The following is a 20070-nucleotide window of genomic DNA, read 5'->3' as shown; positions in this document are numbered from 1 at the left end:
TTTCACCCCAACCTCAACCCCAACCAGGGCAGGAAAAATGTCCTCACCTGAAAAAGGGAAAGATACCCTTGCTCTCCTCCTCCTGTGCATGTGTGGAGAAAGGGGTTACATGTCCCCAGCCTCAGGCTCTCCCTCCCCAGGAACTGTGTATATGTTTAAGGGAAGATGACACACCCCATCTCCCCCAGCTGGCCCATCAGAGGGAGAGGGGGCACGAGACACTCCAGCTCCCCCACCTCTCCCTGCAGGCATTCAGAGGGAAAGACACGAGGCATCCCGCCCCTACCTGTGCAGGGAGAGGGGGACACGAGACACCCCGACCACACCTGTTCAGCATGGGGGGTAGGACACGAGGCACCCCACCCCTCACCTGTGCAGGGAGGGGGACACAGGACACCCCACCCCCACCTGTGCAGGGAGGGGGACACGAGGCACCCCACCCCTCACCTGTGCAGGGAGGGGGACACGAGGCACCCCACCCCTCACCTGTGCAGGGAGGGGGACACGAGGCACCCCGCCCCCACCTGTGCAGGGAGGGGGACACGAGGCACCCCGCCCCCACCTGTGCAGGGAGGGGGACACGAGGCACCCCGCCCCCACCTGTGCAGGGAGGGGGACACGAGGCACCCCGCCCCCACCTGTGCAGGGAGGGGGACACGAGGCACCCCGCCCCCACCTGTGCAGGGAGGGGGGGACAGGACACCCCGCCCCCACTTGTCCGTGCGGGCCCCCGCCCCGCAGGCTGCAGCTCCCGGGGCGAAGTCCCCGCCAGGGTCCCTCGTGCCCAGCGTCCCCAGCCCCCGCGCGGCGACTTACCCGCTGCGGGTCGCCTCCCCGGGCCGGGCGGGGGCTACGCCAGAGCCTGGCGGCCAGACGGCTCCCCGGGGAGGGGGCAGGGCAGGAGTGAGGGGGGGCGGCGCAGGCGCAGAGCCCAGGTGCGGCTGCAGAGACAGCAGTCCCGTTGCCATGGCAACAAGAGCACCGCTGTAATCAGCTACTGCGGCCGCTTTGTCGGCTCCCGCTGACCCGGTGCACTGAGCATGCGCGCTCGGAATGGACATGCGCGGTCCCCGCTGAGGTGGCTGTTGCCCTCACCCTTCCCTTACTTGTGTTCACAGTGCTGAAGGGGGGATGGCAGCGGGGGAATGGGCAGGGGCTGAGCAGGGGGCGGAAGCTGACTGGCCTGGGGGATCAAGCCACTCTTGGGGAGGCACAAGAGGGGCTGGAGGGGGAAGTCAGGCGGGGGTTGCCAGGTGTAGGTTTTGAGCCAGACAGTCCAGTAGTGGAGGAATAGTGATAGAAATGCAGCCCTGTTAGTCTGGTGGGTCTGGCCCACGGAAGCTCATCATCTAATAAACCATCTTGTTAGTCTTTAGAGTGCTACATTGTCCTGCATTTTGCTTCACTATTTGAGGGTTCTGTCCGGGATACACAGTGAGAAAATACCAGACTTATAAATGTCCGGTATTTTCTAATTAAGTACGTTTTATTGTTATCATGAGTAGCAGTACGAAGTTGCGTCCTGCTTGGACACACTGACACTGCGTGAGCATGTCCACCAGCCAGGCAGTACGCAACTACACAATAGATAGGAGGGGGACAGGGCCGGGCAGGATGGAATCCCTGAGCCAGCCTCGCCCCTGTGCCCCACCAGACCGTGCGCAGGACGGGCAGCACCTCAGGATCTGCATTTGCCTGGGCGAGCCCTGCTTCTCCCAACCCCCTCCCAGCCAGTCCTGCTAGGGTTGCCAGGTGTCCGGTATTCTATCGGACAGTCCAGGTTTTGCACCCTCTGTCCGGTAAAAAAAAATTCAGAAAATACCAGACATGCTGGGCGCTGGATGGAAGCCTGGTGATGGTGGGGAGAGTGGCGGGGAAGTGGGGCCGCAATTGGCACAGTTGGCGCTGGGAGCCTGTGGGTAGCGTGTAAAAGCCAGCCACTCCCCCTGCCTGGCTTCTGCATGCAACCACAGGCTCCCAGCACTGATTGTGGCTCTGCCTTCCAGCTGGGAGCCTGTGGTTGCATGCAGGGGAGGGGGAGTGGTTGGGAGGCGAGGCGCAATTGGCGCTGGGAGCCCTCAGCTGATTGCATCTGAGGAGGAGTGGTGCCTTGGAAAGGAGGAGAAGCCCTGTCCCTGCTCCTGAGCACTATTCAAGCACGTTATTACGCCGTAGTCCAGGAGAGAAGCCCGCAGGTGTTTTGTAGTTGCGTTTAGGTGCCTTCCATGGGCTCTCAGCCAAAACTGACTCGGGTGGAATTTCTGCTTCTTCCCACTGGGACACCCAAAGACCTGGCTATGGGGGAGTCACCTTCCTACACATGGTTGCCCCTCTCCCCCCGCCCTGCCATTGTGTTTCCCTGGAGTCTGCCTCTCTCTGCTTTGGGTAGTAGGTGGATGCTTTGCAGAGCAGGCTCTGCTGCCTCCCCTTTTGTTCCCAGCTTGGCGGCTCTCGGTAATAGCCACACAGGATGTGTGTTCGGTGTGGGTGGTTTTTTTTTTTTTTTTGCTCGACAAATTTTTAGCCCGTGTGTTCAGTAGTTTTTGGGAGACCATCTGGTAACCCTAAGTCCTGCTCCTCCCAACTCCCTCCCAGCCAGCACTGCTTCCCTCTGGCCGGTCATCCCCCCCATCTCCACCATCCAGCCCCACTCTCCCCAACCCCCTCCCGGTCAGCCCTGCTTCCCATCGGCCAGTTCCGCCCCCATCTTCCCCAGACAGCCCCGCTCCCCCAACTTCCTCCTGGACAGCCCCGCTCCCCCCAACTTCCTCCCGGCCAACCCCGCTACCCTCCCAGCCAGTCTCCCACCCCAGATCAGAGATCAAGTGTGCCCGGTATTTTTTTCAAACCATCTGGTAACCCTACAGGGGAACCCCTACACAGGGAGGGGGTAATAGTTACCTCAGCAGGATGAGCCACCTGCTGAGGGTGCAAAATCAGGAAGAAGAAGGGGCCAAGAGGGAATGCCTGGAGCACAAGCAATCTTCCTGGCTGTGCTGTGAAAGGCATAGCTGACCTAACGCATTGGTTCTCACTGCTAGCCCCACTGCGCCTCTCTAGTTGTGCTGCTACATGCACAGGAGACAGAATGCTGTAAAACACCCGACATGCAGCGTTTGAGGGAGCATGTAACATTTTGAATATTTATATTTTCATATGCATCCCTGTGCAAAGTGGGAGGGGGAGGTGATACAGTTCATCAGAGCTAAACTGCATGTGGATGAGTGCTGAGTGCATCAGGAGTCTGGATGCGTGGATGTTTGGTGGGCAGGTGTGAAGTGCAGCAGATACTTCCCCTGGACAGGGTGGTGTCCAAATTATGTTGGCAGTGATGGGGTTCATGTGGGTATGGAAAATAGTTTTGGGGTACTGGCTGCAGGTCATGCTGCTATTCCGTTTGCAATGCGTGCAGCTCCTGCAGTGTGTCCACTTGCTGCTCCATAATATTAGGAGCCACTCCATGTTCTCCTTACACTCCTTCCTCTCACTGTCCCTCTGCTCCGGGAATTCTTTTTGTTCCGCAGCAGCCTGATACTGGATGTCAAACAAAAATGCCTCTCAAGTGCTGCATGAGTGCTTTCTGGCCTTTTTAAGCCTCTCCACAGGCATTTGCACTTCAGATCTCCATGCCCAGATAAGCTCTCTAGATAAACCACCACAACAAGGAGCAAGGATAAAGTGCTGGGGGGCCAGCATGGAGACTATGGTGTAGTAATAAGTTGTGACAGGTCTCCAGCAGACAATGCCTGTCCTTATCTCTTTGGTCATCTGTTTGAACTCTACTGAACCACTCTCAGTCAACCAATCCTCAGACCTGCCTTTTGCATTCTTTTTGAAATTTCCCTTCCTGTTTGCTTGGTGACACAAGGTTTCTTCTCAGTGCATCTCTCCCACTGGCCATGCTTGTTCCATGCACAAGTAGATTCCCTATTTGGACCCGCATGAAGGTGCTGGACCCCATCAGTATTTGGGAAGAGGAGGCAGTCAGTGAGCTCTAGCTTTAGGAATTATGATTCCTATGGGCAAATTTCAAGATGCATGACCAAAAGGGACCATGACTGGAATGAGCTGCAGTGCAGGGTCAAAGTGAAGGAGCTGTGAAACTCCTACCACAAGGTTCAGGAAGCAAACCACAGCTCCAGGGCTGTGCTCATGACCTGCCAGTTCTACAAAGAGCAGTGTGACATACCTGGAGGCAACCTTGCCTCCACTCTAAAGACTTCTGTGGATAACTTGGGGACTCCGAGGTCATCCTACAGTGGACTGAGCCAGGGAAAGAAGTCGTGGATGAGTGTGCTGAAGGAGAGAGAGACCCAGAGCCAAGGGAGGACTCGGGCAGCTGCACATGCTTGCAGTCAGGAGCAGTTTTGTACCCTGATGAGACTCTGGAGGATGTGTCTGGTAAATGGGTTGGGTCTCTGGAAGCACTCAAGCGAGTTTCCAGAAGCAGGTGGGTTACAGAAAAGAAACATGGTTTTGTTGCTGCTCACAAAATGCTGCTGAGATGTGAACAGGGCGCTGATACAATCTTACTTTGCAGTGATCTGCCTCACAGATCTAATTGAAAATGTCATGCACTTGCTGGGCCACGCATCTGCACAGATTTGCTGGCAGCCCTAATGTGCTCTTTGTCCCCTGAAGGCTGACATTCCCTCACCATATGATCCATCATCTATAGCCAAGCCCTTTGATATAACCGCATCCGCATCTAATCTCACTGACAGAGACCAGAAACTTCAGGATCTCTACCAAGCATTTATAAACCTCAACTACCCACCCGGAGAAATAAAAAAGCAAATTGAAAGAGCCAGACGAATACCTAGAAACCATCTACTTCAAGACAGACCCAAGAAAACCAACAATAGAACACCACTTGTCATCACCTACAGCCCCCAACTTAAACCTGTCCAACACCTTATCAATAAACTACAGCCTATACTGGAACAGGACACTAAACTCCAAGAGGCTCTGGGAGACAGACCATAGTCTCCTATAGTCAACCACCTAACCTCAAGATGATTCTTACCAACAACCACAGGACATACCACACTAATACCAACCCTGGTACCTTTCCTTGCAACAAACCCCGGTGCCAGCTTTGTCCACATAATCACTCTGCTGATACCATTATTGGACCTAACCAAATGAGTTATAAGATCAAGAACACATATTCCTGCTCATCCAGAAATATAATTTATGCTATCATGTGCCGAAAGTGTCCGTCTGCTATGTACATTGGACAAACGTCTCAGACACTTCGCCAAAGAATCAATGCCCACAAAACAGATATTAGACAGGATCACAAAGAAAAAACAGTTTCTTGCCATTTCAACCAGAGAGGACATTGTTTCAATGACTTGATTACCTGCATCCTGCTTCAAAGACCTTTCCAGAACACACTTGAAAGAGAATCCTCTGAACTGTCATTCATACTTAAATTTGACACTTTACGCATAAGTTTAAACACAGACATTAATTATCTTACCCATTACAAAGATAGCTTCCCCAATTATCACCTCTAACATCATTAGCTCACAGACATTTACCACCCCCCCCATTCCCCTTCAGTTCTGAAATTTGATTTGTCCTTTTCATGTGTTCATTTTTTTAATTGTATCCTTTGGTATATATGGTTGTGACAATTTTCTTCCACTATTTGATCTGAGGAAGTGGGTCTGGCCCACGAAAGCTCATCACCTAATAAACCATCTTGTTAGTCTTTAAAGTGCTACATAGTCCTGTTTTTTATTCTCTCACCATGTGCCATCAGCAGGAGGCCAAGCTGTGCAAAGAAAAGCTGTGTATGGTCCCAGACAGAACCCACAGTTGAGTAAAAGAACTTCCTCTGCTTCCCTGCTCATCCGAAGCAGTGGAAAGTCTTCCAGAATCGACACAGCCCATTACTATTACAGCTCTCCCCTCCCCCGGCTTAGTGCCTTCCACAAGTCACACCTGCATAGAGTACTGTACTGGATTGCGCGAATGAAACTTTCTGTCATGGGCGTCAGTTAAGGCAAGCCCAAGCCCTGCCCCTTTTGCCTGAGGCTGTACCCCTGGAGCCAAGCCCCTCCCATCCCAGCCCAATTCTGCCTGGCTATTGTAAAGGCCCAGCCCTCCCCAGCAGTCAATGAAAGCCATGTTGCCCCACCATGGTCCCATCCCCCTCCACAACAGCCAAGCTGCTGAGGGAGACAGCCTTCCTCGGGGACCAGGGAGAGCTGGGCTTCCACGCTGCTTTTCCAGCCTTCCCCGGGGACCAGAAGGAGCCGGCTGCTGCATTGCAGTTTCAGCCTTCCCCCGCGGCAGCCCCAGCCTTAGGGAGTTGATCATGTAGGCAGTTTTGGGAAGGCAATGCCTTCCCTTGCCTACATTACCTGACTGTCCATGCCCCCTGTTTCCCATCACCAATGGTTTGCCTGGCCCTGCTGGTGAACTCACCGTTGTGGGGTTCCTATATCTTATTTGTAATTGCTCCAGGACATTAAATCGGAGCTAGATAAGTGAACAGTGCAAATGCTGGGGCATTGGAACAGAGCTGGGTCTAGTGTTAACAATGGGCCTTCTGTAATATATTGCAATTGTCCCTTGTAAGAGCTTGTCTGGGCATGCCAGTCTGAAGTGCTAATGCCTGCAAAAAGGCTCAAAAAGGCCAGAAAGCATCCATGCAGGATTTGAGAGGCGTTTTTGCTTGACATCCTGTGTCACGCTGCTGTGGAATAGAAAGAGTACAGTGAGAGGAAGGAGTGTAAGGAGAACACGGAGCAGCTCCTAAACATTATGGAGCAGCAAGTGGACACACTGCAGGAGCTGCTAGCATTGCAGACGGAGCTGCTGACCAACCTGCAGTCAGTGTCCTAAAACTGTTTTCCATACACACATGCACCCTGTCACTGTGGAGCCAGTGTGGAGCTAGTGCACACTCAGTGCCTTGCCAGTGTTGACACCTCAGAACTTTAGCACTGAGAGCTGATTTATTCTGCAGTAACTTACCAGTGTAGACATGGCCTGTCTGTGTCCATAGCAATATTACTGAGTACATCTAAAAAAAATTTTCACAATATTTTTAGTAATATCAGGTACAGGTCATGGTCAATAAGAAACATTCACAGAAGCCAGTAACCTGTCCTTGACTATCATTCATTAGAAATATCTTGCAAAAATGAGTATGTACTGGTGAGCTATGAAGCTGGTTCTGAGTCCCTCTCCCCACCATGTGTTTAAATTAATGGAGATTGCCTATCTCCTAGAACTGGAAGGGACCTTGAAGGTCATTGAGTCCAGTCCCCTGCCTTCACAGCAGGACCAAGTATCATCCCTGACAAGCTTTTGCCCCCAAATCCCTAAATAGCCTATACAAGGATTGAACTCACAACCCTAGGTTTAGCAGGCCAATGCTCAAGCCACTGAGCTATCCCTCCCCTGCTATAGAGGTAAGGTATTCTTAAGGTCTCTAACTAGCCCTACACAGGAATTTCTGGGGTATATGTACTTTTTTTTTTTTTTAATAAATGTAGACTGCAAGAGTTCAAATGCACCCCCTCGTGCTCTCCCAAGTAAGTGTGCTCCAGCTAGCCAGAGAAAGGCAGGTTGGCTCTCTACCTGAGGAAGCTGGCCAGGAGAAGGCTGGGACTGATTTTCCCCCTCCCTCCTGCTCCCTCAGGAGCAAGGCCCAGCCCCGTCCCCAGTCTTGCTCCAGGGGGAGAGAGGGAAAAATCAGCCCTAGCCTTTCCCATCTGGCTGGAGCATGGGGGACAGAGGCTGGGGCAGTGTGCCTCTCCTGCCTTCACCTTGGTGGGGGGGGGGGAAGGTCTTCCCTTCTTTTGCATCCCCTCTATGTACAAGCCTGTCTTGGGAGCCCTCACCTTTGGCACTTGGAGTGCTAGAGTGGGGAACAGCCTTGACAGTAAATTCCACAGGTAACCAATCAAAAAACCAGCCACTGATTAGAACAATACAATTGCAAAATCTGTGCATATTATATCCATAGAGGAACAAGTTTTTATAGCTCTGTATTGACGCAGAAATTTGAATGCTTGTTTTTGAAAACATCTTGATACAAAATTGGAGGATTGCTATTTGTGTTGCTACACCTGGCATGCTTTTGAGTGCAAATATCTGCCTGAGAGCTGGGTGTCCTCTCCCTCCCAAGTGTGCATGCACCTGAGTAGGTGCGAATGCACATGCATCTGGGTACGCCCTTGCATGCGTGGATGCACACACAACAGTGTGTAAGAGCTGAGTGTGCCTATCTTATAAAGCCCCTACTATTAGGGCTATCTCTATAAAATCAGGAAGTCTAGTTATCCTAGCACATACAAACAAACTCCATAGCACTCACACATGCTTAAATACTGGGATGATGCTCAAGTGCTAGGTGAAATGGACCAACAGAAGAACCTGGATGGCTAGATAGCAGCACTGTATCAAGCAGATACAGACCTGCACTCTCCTCTCATCTCCTCTCCATCCTTCTATTTCACAAAGGATATTTTCTCAGGTAAGGCAAAGCATTTTATTCCACTTCTTGCAGACTTAACTCTAAAGGACCAAATTCATCCCTTTTGTAGATTCTATTGGCCCTGGCTGCACATTTGTCCCACCACTAATTTTGATTTTGAACAGCTCTGCCTAATTATAATCAATGCATCGTTAGTTGGTGCTTGAGAACCCAGCAAGAGGGCAGGCGGCAAAGTAGGGAACCATTGAGTAGGGCTGGTTCTTCACCATAAGGGATTGCAATGGGAATGAAGCATCTTGCTTCCTTTGATAGTTTTGAAAATCCCACAAGGTACCTAAATACCTTTGTACGTCTGACCCTGTGTGCACTTCAGCAAACAAGAACATTCTTAGCAACTGGAGAACAATTATTATAGATCTCACTTCTCTTACATTTCAGAAACAGTAACTGATTAATTTATCCAACATCCCTGTGAGGCAGCAAAATATTATTTCTTCTCCCTCACATATAGGAAAACTGAAGCACACAAGTGACTTTTCTTGGCTAAAGGCCACAAATTGAATCAGTGGCAGAGCCAGCAATTGAACCCCAAGGCTGAGGTTTTGCCTACACTACAGGGCTCTCTCGGAAAAAGGTACACTGGGCCAAATTTTGGAAAACCCTCCTCTTTCGGAAGAGCCCTTCTTCCTCGTGGGAGGAGGAAGACAGGGCTTCAAAAAGAGCGCATCTGCTCTTCCGTTTTTTTTTTTTGTGGAAGAGCAGATGCATTCCCTGGATATGGCAGAGTTTTTCTGGGATACCTCCAGTATCCCGGAAAAACCTCGTAGTATAGACATAGCCCCAGTCTATTAGAGCATCCTTCCTTTCTGTTTTATCTCAGATCTTCTTAAGCAGCTTGCTCTAAACAGCATCACTGACACAGCAGGTTGGGCTGAACTTAGGAATGTTAGATGAATGGGCCAGGAAGCTGACTCTTAGGCAACTCCTGCCAGAAGACAAATGAACTGACATTTGAATCATCCTGCAGCAAATGCAAGAATGCTGTTAGATTCAAGGTTACTCCCTAGTAATGTAGCACAACAACTATACAAGTGAAAAAGGAAATACAGGCAGTCCCCGGGTTACGTACAAGATAGGGACTATAGGTTTGTTCTTAAGTTGAATTTGTATGTAAGTTGGAACTGGTACATATTGTAGGGGAAACTCTAGCCAAACATTTCTCCAGAGCTCAGTTTTATTCTCCCACACCTCACTTCCCTCAGTCCTTTATTCTCAAGTTGAGGTGTCTGCTGAGAAAAGCCGCGCCGCGTCTCCCTGGTATGCTGGGGGGTGGGGTGCTAGCTTCGCGTCTCCCTGGTCTGCTGGGGGAAAGCAGCTAGTGCGGGGTTGCCTCACCCCGTTTGTAAGTAGGGATCCGATGTAAGTCAGATCCATGTAACCCGGGGACTGCCTGTATGGTCAATTGGGTTTTCAATCCTGAAATGTACAATCCTTGGCAAGGGAGATATCCTTGGAAGTAGAAAAGGGAGGATTCAGCACAGACACACTCAGGAAGTTTAATGTAAATGTGCTTTTTCCCTTTATTTTTACACATTTGAATAGTTCCCACCTATTGTGTAGCTAAATGAAAAATAAAGGGAGCACATTTTTTAAATAAGAGATTTTTTTTGTCCCCTCCTCCCTCAGTTTTGACCTACTTGAACTTTAGGTGTTATCTTCTGCAGTGATGTACCAAAATATCCCAAAAGAATCATTTTAAGGTCTATCCTAACCTCTCTATTCTTCAGTTTCTCCATGTGTAAAGTGGGACTACAATGTAACTGACAGGGTGCTGAAAAGCTCAATGTCTGCAAACCTCTTGGGAGGAGCCTCATAAATGGGAGTATAAAGCAGTATTATGTACAGCCAACTAAATTCCCTTTGCACATAGAACTAGACTCCTGGCAGTCATGGCTCCGCCTCACAATACAAAATGCTAGAGGTGTTCAGTATTTCAGCTTTAATCTGGACCAATTCCTAACACGGCAGTGTTCAATAATCAGACCTCCTCATAAACTAACTCAGTATTGCAGTGATTCGGTTTCCCTGGTAAACAGTAGGTGGCACAAATGTTACACAAAGGCCTTTTGTATCTCCAACTAGTTTTACTTGTAGAATGGGATGGAAACTGGCATGATGCCTGTGGAGGTGGCTGTGCGGTTTAAAGGATCAGCTAATTACGGGGGTAGGCAGTGGATCCTGTAGGAAGGTGGAGAGGGTTGAAGATGATCTCTTTGTCTTGCATTTGTCTCAGATTCCCTGAGCTCCATGTGACGGCTCAACTAGTAATGATACAAGAGGATATCTTCAAAGCCACAAACAGCAGGGAATTACCCAACCCACATTAACTTTCAGTGCCGTTGAAAAATCACCTCCTAGGAAACAGTGATAAATGCAACCATCTCTTTCTCTTTATAGCATATTAAATTGAAAAGGGGATAAACAATAGCAAAGATAGAACATAAGAACATACGAATGGTCATACTGGAAGATGGGTGCTGCATCAGGGTCAGCGACATGAAGGGGGACCATAAAAACCATTATCCATCCAATTCAGTATGAAGAATGTTTCTGCTCTAAAATCTGTAGTGACAAGATACATAATGGGCCTATTTCTGTTCCCTGCTATGCCAAACTAAATCCTCAACACGTCTAATGATGTCAACCCAATTATTTCCTGTTTAAACCCGTGTCACTGAGATTAGAATGTGGCTCAGTAGAATGTGTGCTACAGATTCACAATGGTATACGTAAGAACAGAATTTGGGCTTATATAACCACAAGAGTACAACCTACAGCTGGCTTCACCTAACTACATTTTCATTTAATAATTATTAACAATGCAAACATCACTGAGGCTATGTTTATACTGCAAGCCTCTTTCAAAAGAGGCTATTTCAAAAGATATTTTCGAAAAAGCCTCTTTCAAAAAAGAACGTCTAGACTACAACCAGTACTTTCAAAAAAGCAAGCCGCTTTTTTGAAAGAGAGTACCCAAGCAGTCTGGATGCTCTCTTTCGAAAAAGCACAGTTTGCATTACATAGCGCCTTTTTTGGAAAGAGCACTTTCAAAAAAAGGCATCCTTCCTCGTAAAACAAGGTTTTCTGCGGTCAAAAAAACTGCTGCATTCTTTTGATTTACTTTCGAAAGAACGCAGCAGCAGTCTAGCTGCAGGGGAAGTATTTCCGAAAAAAGGCCACTTTTTTCAAAAAAACCCTGTAGTCTAAGCACACCTTGATAGATACTAGCCACATAGCTGTCATGGGTCCTGTGTAACCCCAGTGTGTTTGAGATGAGATACAGAACTACATCAAGTATAAACTAGAACCAAATATTAAAAATTGCAATCAAGACTATTCGGTTTGGCTTAACGATTTTGCTATCTGGTATCAATAATCATTAGTTAGAAGATTATGGGGCTAAATTATTTTCTCAGTTAATTTCACTCAAGCTGTCAGCTTCAATGCAGAGTTACAGCGAAGGCCAGGATTTGGGCCCTGCACTGTACAATAAGTGGAGTAATAGCTATCAGATGTTAACGAATTGCTCACAGCATGGGAGGGGAAAGCGAGAGCTCTGAAAATGTCCAGAGAAGTCCATTTTGTGGAGTGAGGTTGGTTTCTTTGTACTGTCCTTGAAAAAAACGGGGATGGTTCCAAGGTTTTATTTGCAGATGAGGGGATAAAAAAGAAGCTATACATAAGGTGGGGGCAGGGACAGTTTTTTTGTTCTTTGTTCATACTGTGCTTAGCCGAGTGCCTGAGCCTGAAATAGGGCTTCTAGACTCTACAGCAGTGATGGGCAACTTACGCTAGTGAGTGGCCCACATGAGCGCTCTTTCAGCTCAGTGGGCTGTAAGGTTGTTGTAATGAAGATGGTCTCCCAGGATAGGACAGCTTTGCTAACTGTGTTTGCATACCTAGAATTTGCAGTCTGTGCCGATTGAACCATAGCAGCGCTTTGTTTGGATGTGGAGAGAGCGCACAGCTCTCAATGTCAATGTGGTGTGCAATCAGCATGCACCTCACTTCACGTACCCTTGCTTTATATGCGTATCACTTTAGCAATACTGATAGGGAAAAAAACTACATGGGCAGAAGTTGGAGGAATCTGGTAACTTTGCTCATTAGCAATGGTAAGAAAAATAGCTTGCAGGCCACATAGAGAACCCTGATGGGGTTCCACATATAGAACCTGGGTGGGAGGTGGACTCACACAAATGCACCTCTGAACCCCTTGGTCCTCACTGATCAAGGACAACTGCTGTGATTGGGGTATGGTGAGGGAGCAGAGAAGGACACAGAAAAGGAACTTTTGGTTGTAGAGCTCAAGAATATGAGGTAGAAGGCCCTGCATCATGAATTCTGGGGTGGGTGTCCTGCTCATAGTTTTATGATTTTGAATCATGCTTGTGGCATGTTTGCTAATTAATGTTGGGTGCTTTCCACCTTTCATTAAAAGTTTATTTTCTATACTCAGACTCTGTCCTTGCGGATATGTCTAGACTGTAGGCTTCTTTCAGAAGAAGCTTTTCCGAAAGAGATCTTCTGAAAAAACTTCTTCCTAAACAGAGAATCCACACCGCCAAAGCACACTGAAAAAACAATCTGCTTTTTCAAAAGATAGAGTCCATACTGAATGGATGCTATCTCACATATAAACTTTGATTACTATGGGTGGAATAGCCACCAGGGCACCTGTATTTTTTCCTCTTTCCTCTTCTTGCAAAAGAACTCTCTCTTCCTCATCCACACATGCCTTTTTGCGAAAGAGCTCTTTCAGAAAAAGGCTTCTTCCTCATAGAAAGAAGTTTACCAATGTCGGAAAAACCCCTCTGTTCTTTTGATTTTCATTTGAAAGCAGGCGATTGGAGTGTGGACGTAATTGCAGTTTTTCCAAAAAAACTCTGTAGTGTAGACATACTCTGCGAGTGGGGAAGTATTGCCTCCCAGAGGCACTCCAGGGTGGTATGAATTTCCCACATTAGTGAGTGGGATCTCAAGTTGGTTTTATGTTGTGATGTTGAAAAGGAACCACTAGATATTGAACACAGTGCTGATTGCTGGTGGTTCCACCAGGCAGTTTGGTGCAACATTAGGGGCTCAAGAATGGAAGCTGGCGCAAGGCTGTTAGGAAAGAGACACATACTTTTCAGAATATAACACTGGCCTCTGAGTAGGGTTGCCAGGTGTCCGGTTTTGAACCAGACATTCCAGTATTTGAGCTTTCTGTTCGGGAAACAAATAGAGAAAATATAAATAAGAAAATATAAATGTCTGGTATTTTCTAAATAAGATGTAATGTAGATTGTGATGTCATGTCAAGTGTGTCCAGTATTTTTGTTGAAACCGTCTGGCAACCCTACCTCTAAGCAGCACAATAAGGATCTCTTTCCTACAATTTTGCCTGATGCATCTCTTATTGCTAATGAAACAGAATGTAGTCTCCAAGTACAGGAACATATGCCAAGGATAGCACATTGAAAAAAGCCTCCTGAGTCGCTATTTGTCTTGCAGTGGGATATTTGAGAACGTCAGTATTTGTTTTTAGAACAGTAATATCTCCAAACAGGTCTGCATGACCTTGCTCTGAATTTGTACACTGAGATCACCTGGCAGGAGCTCTATACATTTATAACATCTCATGCTTCCCAGAAAGCTCATTTACTGTAAGCAAATCACATATGCAAGTGAGCTGACCTAATTCTCTGAAAGTAAAATATTGCAGGATTCGACCCATAGTTTGTGGCTAGGTGCTGAGATTCTTTGGCTCCCACTGCTTGTTGAGAAATCCAGAGTGTTTAGCTTACTGCGGGAAGTGCTCAGCATCTTGTCAGATCAGTTCCTAGAACATTCTGTCATCTTTACCAACAATATACTTAGCAAATCCATTACTTTTTGGTACTAATTTATGAAATGGCCTTTAGCCAGGATGCCATGACTGGCCATATCACCTCTTGTTTATACTGGCTGGGATTTTCAAAGGAATCTCGGATAGTTAGATGCTTTTTCCTGGTACATTTCAGTGGGAATTGGGTACTTAAAAGAATTAGGGTTCTTTGGAAATCTCTTCTGCTCAACTTAGACAAAATGACTGTAAAAAACAAAGACTGAAATACCTACAAGTCACAGGGACAGGCTATACTTTTCAGGGCAAAACAAAGGTTTCAGACATGGGCCAGAAACCCACCATGACTTGTCAAGATCTTTTATTTAAACTCCAGTTTGTGCAGGGACATGAGCACTGACACATCCTCATACTTGTGCCTATGTTCTATTCACTATTTATTCAAGATAAAGATAAAGGTCAGAGGACCCAGCATTTGGAGAGCAACACATATATGAAGAATGGAGTCCATTTTTTCCAGGCCTGCTGGGAACTAGCAACAGCATTTCTTTCACTAGACCTGCTGATATGCCTGTAAAATCAAGGCACGATTCTCCCTTTTGGGTCAGTGATACTGAGGGTTTGAAGAAAGAAACTATTTCACAGGGGGAGATGTACCCTGCAGCTAAAAAATTGTTTAACTTATCAGCATCAGGAAACCTACATTGAGATTTGACAGTTCTGCATATCCAGTCTAAGGCTGTGTTTATTCTGGACTTCTTGGCTCTGTCTGCAATAGGCTTTTTTTTTTGGATCATTTTCATATTATTGCTGTCGCAGATTCAGCTCCCTCCAAAAATTGTGGTGGTGGTGGTCACACCAGTACACTAGAAGTTGCCAGTCATTTCACCACTGGGTTTCAATGACATAGTGGTTAAAAAGCTGATGGACAGTTTATATTCCTACTCCCCTCACTGGGTACTAATTTAAATCACTGGGCTCTATGGCTGCTGTACCTTTTGCCCCCCCCCCCCCATTGGTGACCCCGAGGAAAGGCATCTTGTTGGCTAGAAAAGCAGAGTTTTTAAAATCTCTCTCTCAACTCTTCCATAAGAACATAAGAACGGCCATACTGGGTCAGACCAAAGGTCCATCTAGTCCAGTATCCTGTCTGCCGACAGTGGCCAATGCCAGATGCCCCAGAGGGAGGGATCACAACAAGTAATCCTCGCGTGCTCCCTCCCCTGTCACCCACCTCCAGAGAAACAGAGGCTAGGGATACCATTCCTACCCACCCTGGCTAACAGATTCATGGAGGTTAGGTCCATCAATGGCTATCTAGCTCTTTTTTTGAACCCTCTTAAAGTCCTGGTCTTCACAACATGCTCTAGTAAAGAGTTCCACAGACTGACTGTATGTTGTGTGAAGAAATATGTCCTCTTTCTGGTTTTAAAACCTGCTACCTATTATTTTCATGTTGTGACCCTTAGTTCTTATGTTTTGGGAAGGAGTAAATAACTCTTCTTTATTCACTTTTTCTATACCAATCATGATTTCATAGACCTTTATCATACCCCTCATTAGTCGTTCCTTTTCTAAGCTGAAAAATTCCAGTCTTATTAATCTCTCCTCATATGGCAGCCATTCCAAACCTCTAATCATTTTTGTTGCCCTTTTCTGAACTTTCAGTGCCAAGATATTTTAAAATGCAGGACGATGTAGCACTTTAAAGTACTTCAGCTACCCCAGACTAACACGGCTACATTTCTATCACTATTCTACATGCAAGATATTTTAAGATGAGGTGACCATATCTGCATGCAGTATTCAAAATGTGTGTGTACCATGGATTTATAGAGATGCAATAAAGTATTCTGTCTTTCTATCTATTCCTTTCTTAATGATTCCTAACATTCTGTTTGCTTTTCTGACTGCTGCTGCACATTGAATGGTTGTTTTCAGAGAACTATCCACAGTGGCTCGAAGATCCCTCTCTTGAGTGTTAACAGTGGTCTTATATATCCCTATCATCCTTTTAGCACCTGCAGGAAAGTACATAGCCTGTGGCGAAAGAATAGAGGGTGAAGCCCCTGGCTGTGCCCCTCCCCCCAGTGGGTGACTTTGTCACATCTCTTCTCATCAGTTTCATGCATCTTGGTATTGGCGGTTAGCTTTTGAAATGTTCAGTGTATATGTCCCATGACCACCAACCACCTCATAAGGCTTGCATATTTTCTCCTGATGCCTCAGGCTCTCAGTACTGACTTGCTGTGGGGGTCCTACACACATATGGCCCTCACTCGCTTGGCTTGGATCAAAACATTGTAGCCCTGGTCTTTCAAGGTGTTTGTCAGTTGTGCATACTTGTCCAATTTCTGTGCTCAAGCCTCATGGAAGGCTGGGGTCTGGCTTTCAAAGGGTATGGTCATGTCCTCCATAATGACTCTCTTTGCCTCCTCATTGGTCACCATGATGTCCGTTCTCAGGAGGCTGTCTATACCACAGATGATGGAGTCCAGAATGATGCTGCACAGGGTCGGCAACTGGGCTTTCATTAGCCAGTCCTGGATGGTGTTGTGGTGAAGTTGCAAGGCTCTGGAGTGAACTTGGCATTTGCACAGGACGTGGGGCAGGGTCTTGTTGTCAAACCCATACCTCCTGCACCTCTTGTCACGGTCACCGTGGTGGATGGCTCCATTGAGGGGGACACAGTTGACGCAGGCCCAGTGGACAAATTGCCAGTCCGCAAAATAGGTGAAAAGCTGCCTTCATGGACGAAGAGGTTGCTCATGTCCCACTTGCTGGCCATTTTGAAGACCTTACCCTGGTCTGGCTTCTTCTTCAAGTTGTCCATGTAGTGGCAGAGGGTGGTTTCTTTAAGGACCCTTACAAGCACGGTCCTGGCTAGTGGCATGACAGTAGTGGATTTTTTGTGTGGTTTTGATGCATGGTATCAGGACTCAGCTCCTGACGTTCCTGATATTCCGCTGCACAGGAAAGATAGAAAGTATGGCGAAAGGCCACCTTGCTTCAACCAGGAGATCTTGCATGTCTAAAAATAAAAAAGGAATCATATAAAAAGTGGATACTATATCAAATAACAAAGTATGAATATTAGCAAATAATACAGGTATGAAGGGACAAGATTAGAAAAGCAAGGACAGAAAACAAGCTCAAAGTAGCTAGAGCCATAAAGGGTAACAAGAAGACATTGTATAAATATATTAGAAACAAGAGGAAGACCAAGGACAGGGTAGGCCCATTGCTCAGTGAAGAGGAAGAAACAATAATAGGAAACTTGGAAATGGCAGAGGCGCTTAATGATTCTTTGTTTCAGTCTTCACCAAGAAGTCTGATGATGAAGGAATGCCTAACATAGTGAATACTAGTGGAAATGGGGTAGGTTTAGAAGATAAAATAAAAAAGAGCGAGTTAAAAATGATAAAAGTTATTTGTCTTTAAGTCACTAGGGCATGATGAAATGCATCTTGGAATACTCAAGAAGCTATCTGAGCCTTTAGCTATCTTTGAAAAATCACTGAAGACTGGAGAGATACTAGAAGACTAGAAAAGGCCAAATATAGTGCCCATCTATAAAAAGGGCAATAAGAACAACCCAAAAACTACAGACCAGTCAGTTTAACAGAAGTGCCAGGAAAGATTATGGAGCAAGTAATTAAGGAATTCATCTGCAAATATCTGGAAGAAAATCCATGCTGGTAGGTAACAGCCAGCATGGATTTGTAAATAACAAATAGTGTCAAACCAACCTGATAGCTTTCTTTGATGGTATAGCAAGTCTTGAGGATAAGGGAGAAGCAGTGGACGTGGTATAACCAGACTTTAGTAAGGAATTTGATACGGTCTCGTATGATCTTTTTATCAATTAACTAGGCAAATACAACCTAGATGGAGCCACTATAAGATGGGCGCATAACTGGCTGGATAACCATTCCGAGAGAGTAGTTACTAATTGTTCTCAATCATGCTAGAAGGGCATAACAAGTGGGGTTTTGCAGGAGTCTGTTTTGGGACTGATTCTAGTCAACATCTTCATCAACAATTTAGATGATGGCACAGAGAGTACGCTTATTATGTTTGTAGATGATACCAAGCTGGGAGGGGTTGCATCTGCTTTGGAGGATAGGATCATAATTCAAAATGACCTGGACAAATTGAAGAAATGGTCTGAGGTTAATAGGATGAAGTTTAATATTGCAACATAATTCACTTAGGAAGGAACAATAAGTTTCACACATACAGAATGAGAAGCAATTGTCTAGGAAGGAATACTGCTGAAAGGGATTTAGGGTCCTAGTGGGCACAAGCTAAATATGGATGAACAGTGTGACATTGTTGCAAAAAAAGCAAACATGATTCTGGGATGCATTAAGAGGAGTGTTATGAGCAAGACGCGAGAAGTCATTCTTCCACTCTACTCTGTGCTAATTAGACCTCAATTGGAGTATTGTGTCCAGTTCTGGGAACCACATTTCAAGAAAGATGAGGAGAAATTGGAGAGGGTCCAGAGAAAAGCAACTAGAATGATTAAAAGTCTAGAAAACATGAGCTCCTGGGGAAGACTGAAAGAATTGGGCTTGTTTCGTTTAGAAAGGAGAAGACTAAGAGAGGACATGATAGAGGTTATCACATATCTAAAAGGGTGTCACAAGGAGGAGGGAGAAAAATTGTTCTCCTTGACCTTTGATGATAGGATAAGAAGCAATGGGTTTAAACTGCAGCAAAGGAGGTTTAGGTTGGACATTAGGAAAAACTTCCTAATTGTCAGGGGGGTTGAACACTGGAATAAATTGCATAGGGTAGTTATGGAATCACCATCACTGGAGATATTTAAGGGTAGGTTAGATAAATGTCTATCAGGGATGGTCTAGACGGTGCTTGGCCCTGCCATGAGGGCAGAGGACTGGACTCAATGACCTCTCAAGATCCCTTCCAGTTCTAGTATTCTATGATTCTTGATTCTCATACCATGTCCAGTGGCACCTAATTCTCTTGCCCATGCAGATTGTGGCATTGCAGGTGCAAGACCATAGGGATGACAGACAACCCCCTTCTCTAGCCAAACTCAGCCTCCAGTGATCAGGTGCATGTCAGTGTCTTGAGCGCCGGCAGCCCTGGCGATGCATTTTCTCACTACCTAACACAGGGTGCTCTCCGCAATGTTCTTTACCTTCTGGTCTGGGCACATCAAGAGGCGGAAGGCATACTAACTACCTCATTCACCTTCTCTCTCTAATATCCTGGGGCTGACATGCATGGGTGGCAGGTTAGTATAATTTTTGGTGGTGCCCCATTAGCCACGCCCCCTGGCCTCCATTAGTCATGCCTCTGGAGGTAACATGCTCAGGGCAAGATGGACACATGACCAGAAGTAAAAGGTGTTATGTCACCCCTCTCAAAGGGCTTTTCCCACCATCCTGCTACCAACAGGGATTAGTTTGGCCCCCACCAAACCCGCCCGCATGCAGCTATCCTGCAGTTGCATTAATCCAATGTGTGTGACATTAACTCGGGGGCAGAGAACTGAGGGAAGTGTTCCTTCTAAGGCTATGTCTACACTCGCGGCTTCTTGTGCAAGTTCAGCCATTCTTGTGCAAGAACCCACAGAGCATCCACCTTGCCCACCTGTTCTTGCGCAAGGAAATTTACAGTACGGCGTGGTAAGAGAGGGTGTTTTGTGCAAGAGCTATGCTCTTTTCTAACAGGTGTAAGCTCTCTTGCGCAA

The 20070-nt window shown here is 46.7% G+C and overlaps 1 protein-coding gene across 2 annotated transcripts in view; it reads right to left on the bottom strand.

Moving 5' to 3' along the window:
* CCDC92 (coiled-coil domain containing 92) overlaps window positions 1–1038 on the bottom strand; it is a 29249-nt gene extending 28211 nt beyond the window's left edge. For both annotated transcript variants that reach the window (XM_075898524.1, XM_075898525.1), the window contains exon 1: window positions 817–1038. In XM_075898524.1, coding sequence (XP_075754639.1) covers window positions 817–968 — 152 coding nt within the window. In that variant the 5' untranslated portion in view covers window positions 969–1038. The remainder of the gene's footprint in view (window positions 1–816) is intronic.
* Window positions 1039–20070: the final 19032 nt, after the last annotated feature.

This window comes from Pelodiscus sinensis, chromosome 15 (assembly GCF_049634645.1).
Source record: "Pelodiscus sinensis isolate JC-2024 chromosome 15, ASM4963464v1, whole genome shotgun sequence".
NCBI classification, from domain to species: Eukaryota; Metazoa; Chordata; order Testudines; family Trionychidae; genus Pelodiscus; species Pelodiscus sinensis.
This window is presented reverse-complemented; position numbering and strand designations above follow the sequence as displayed.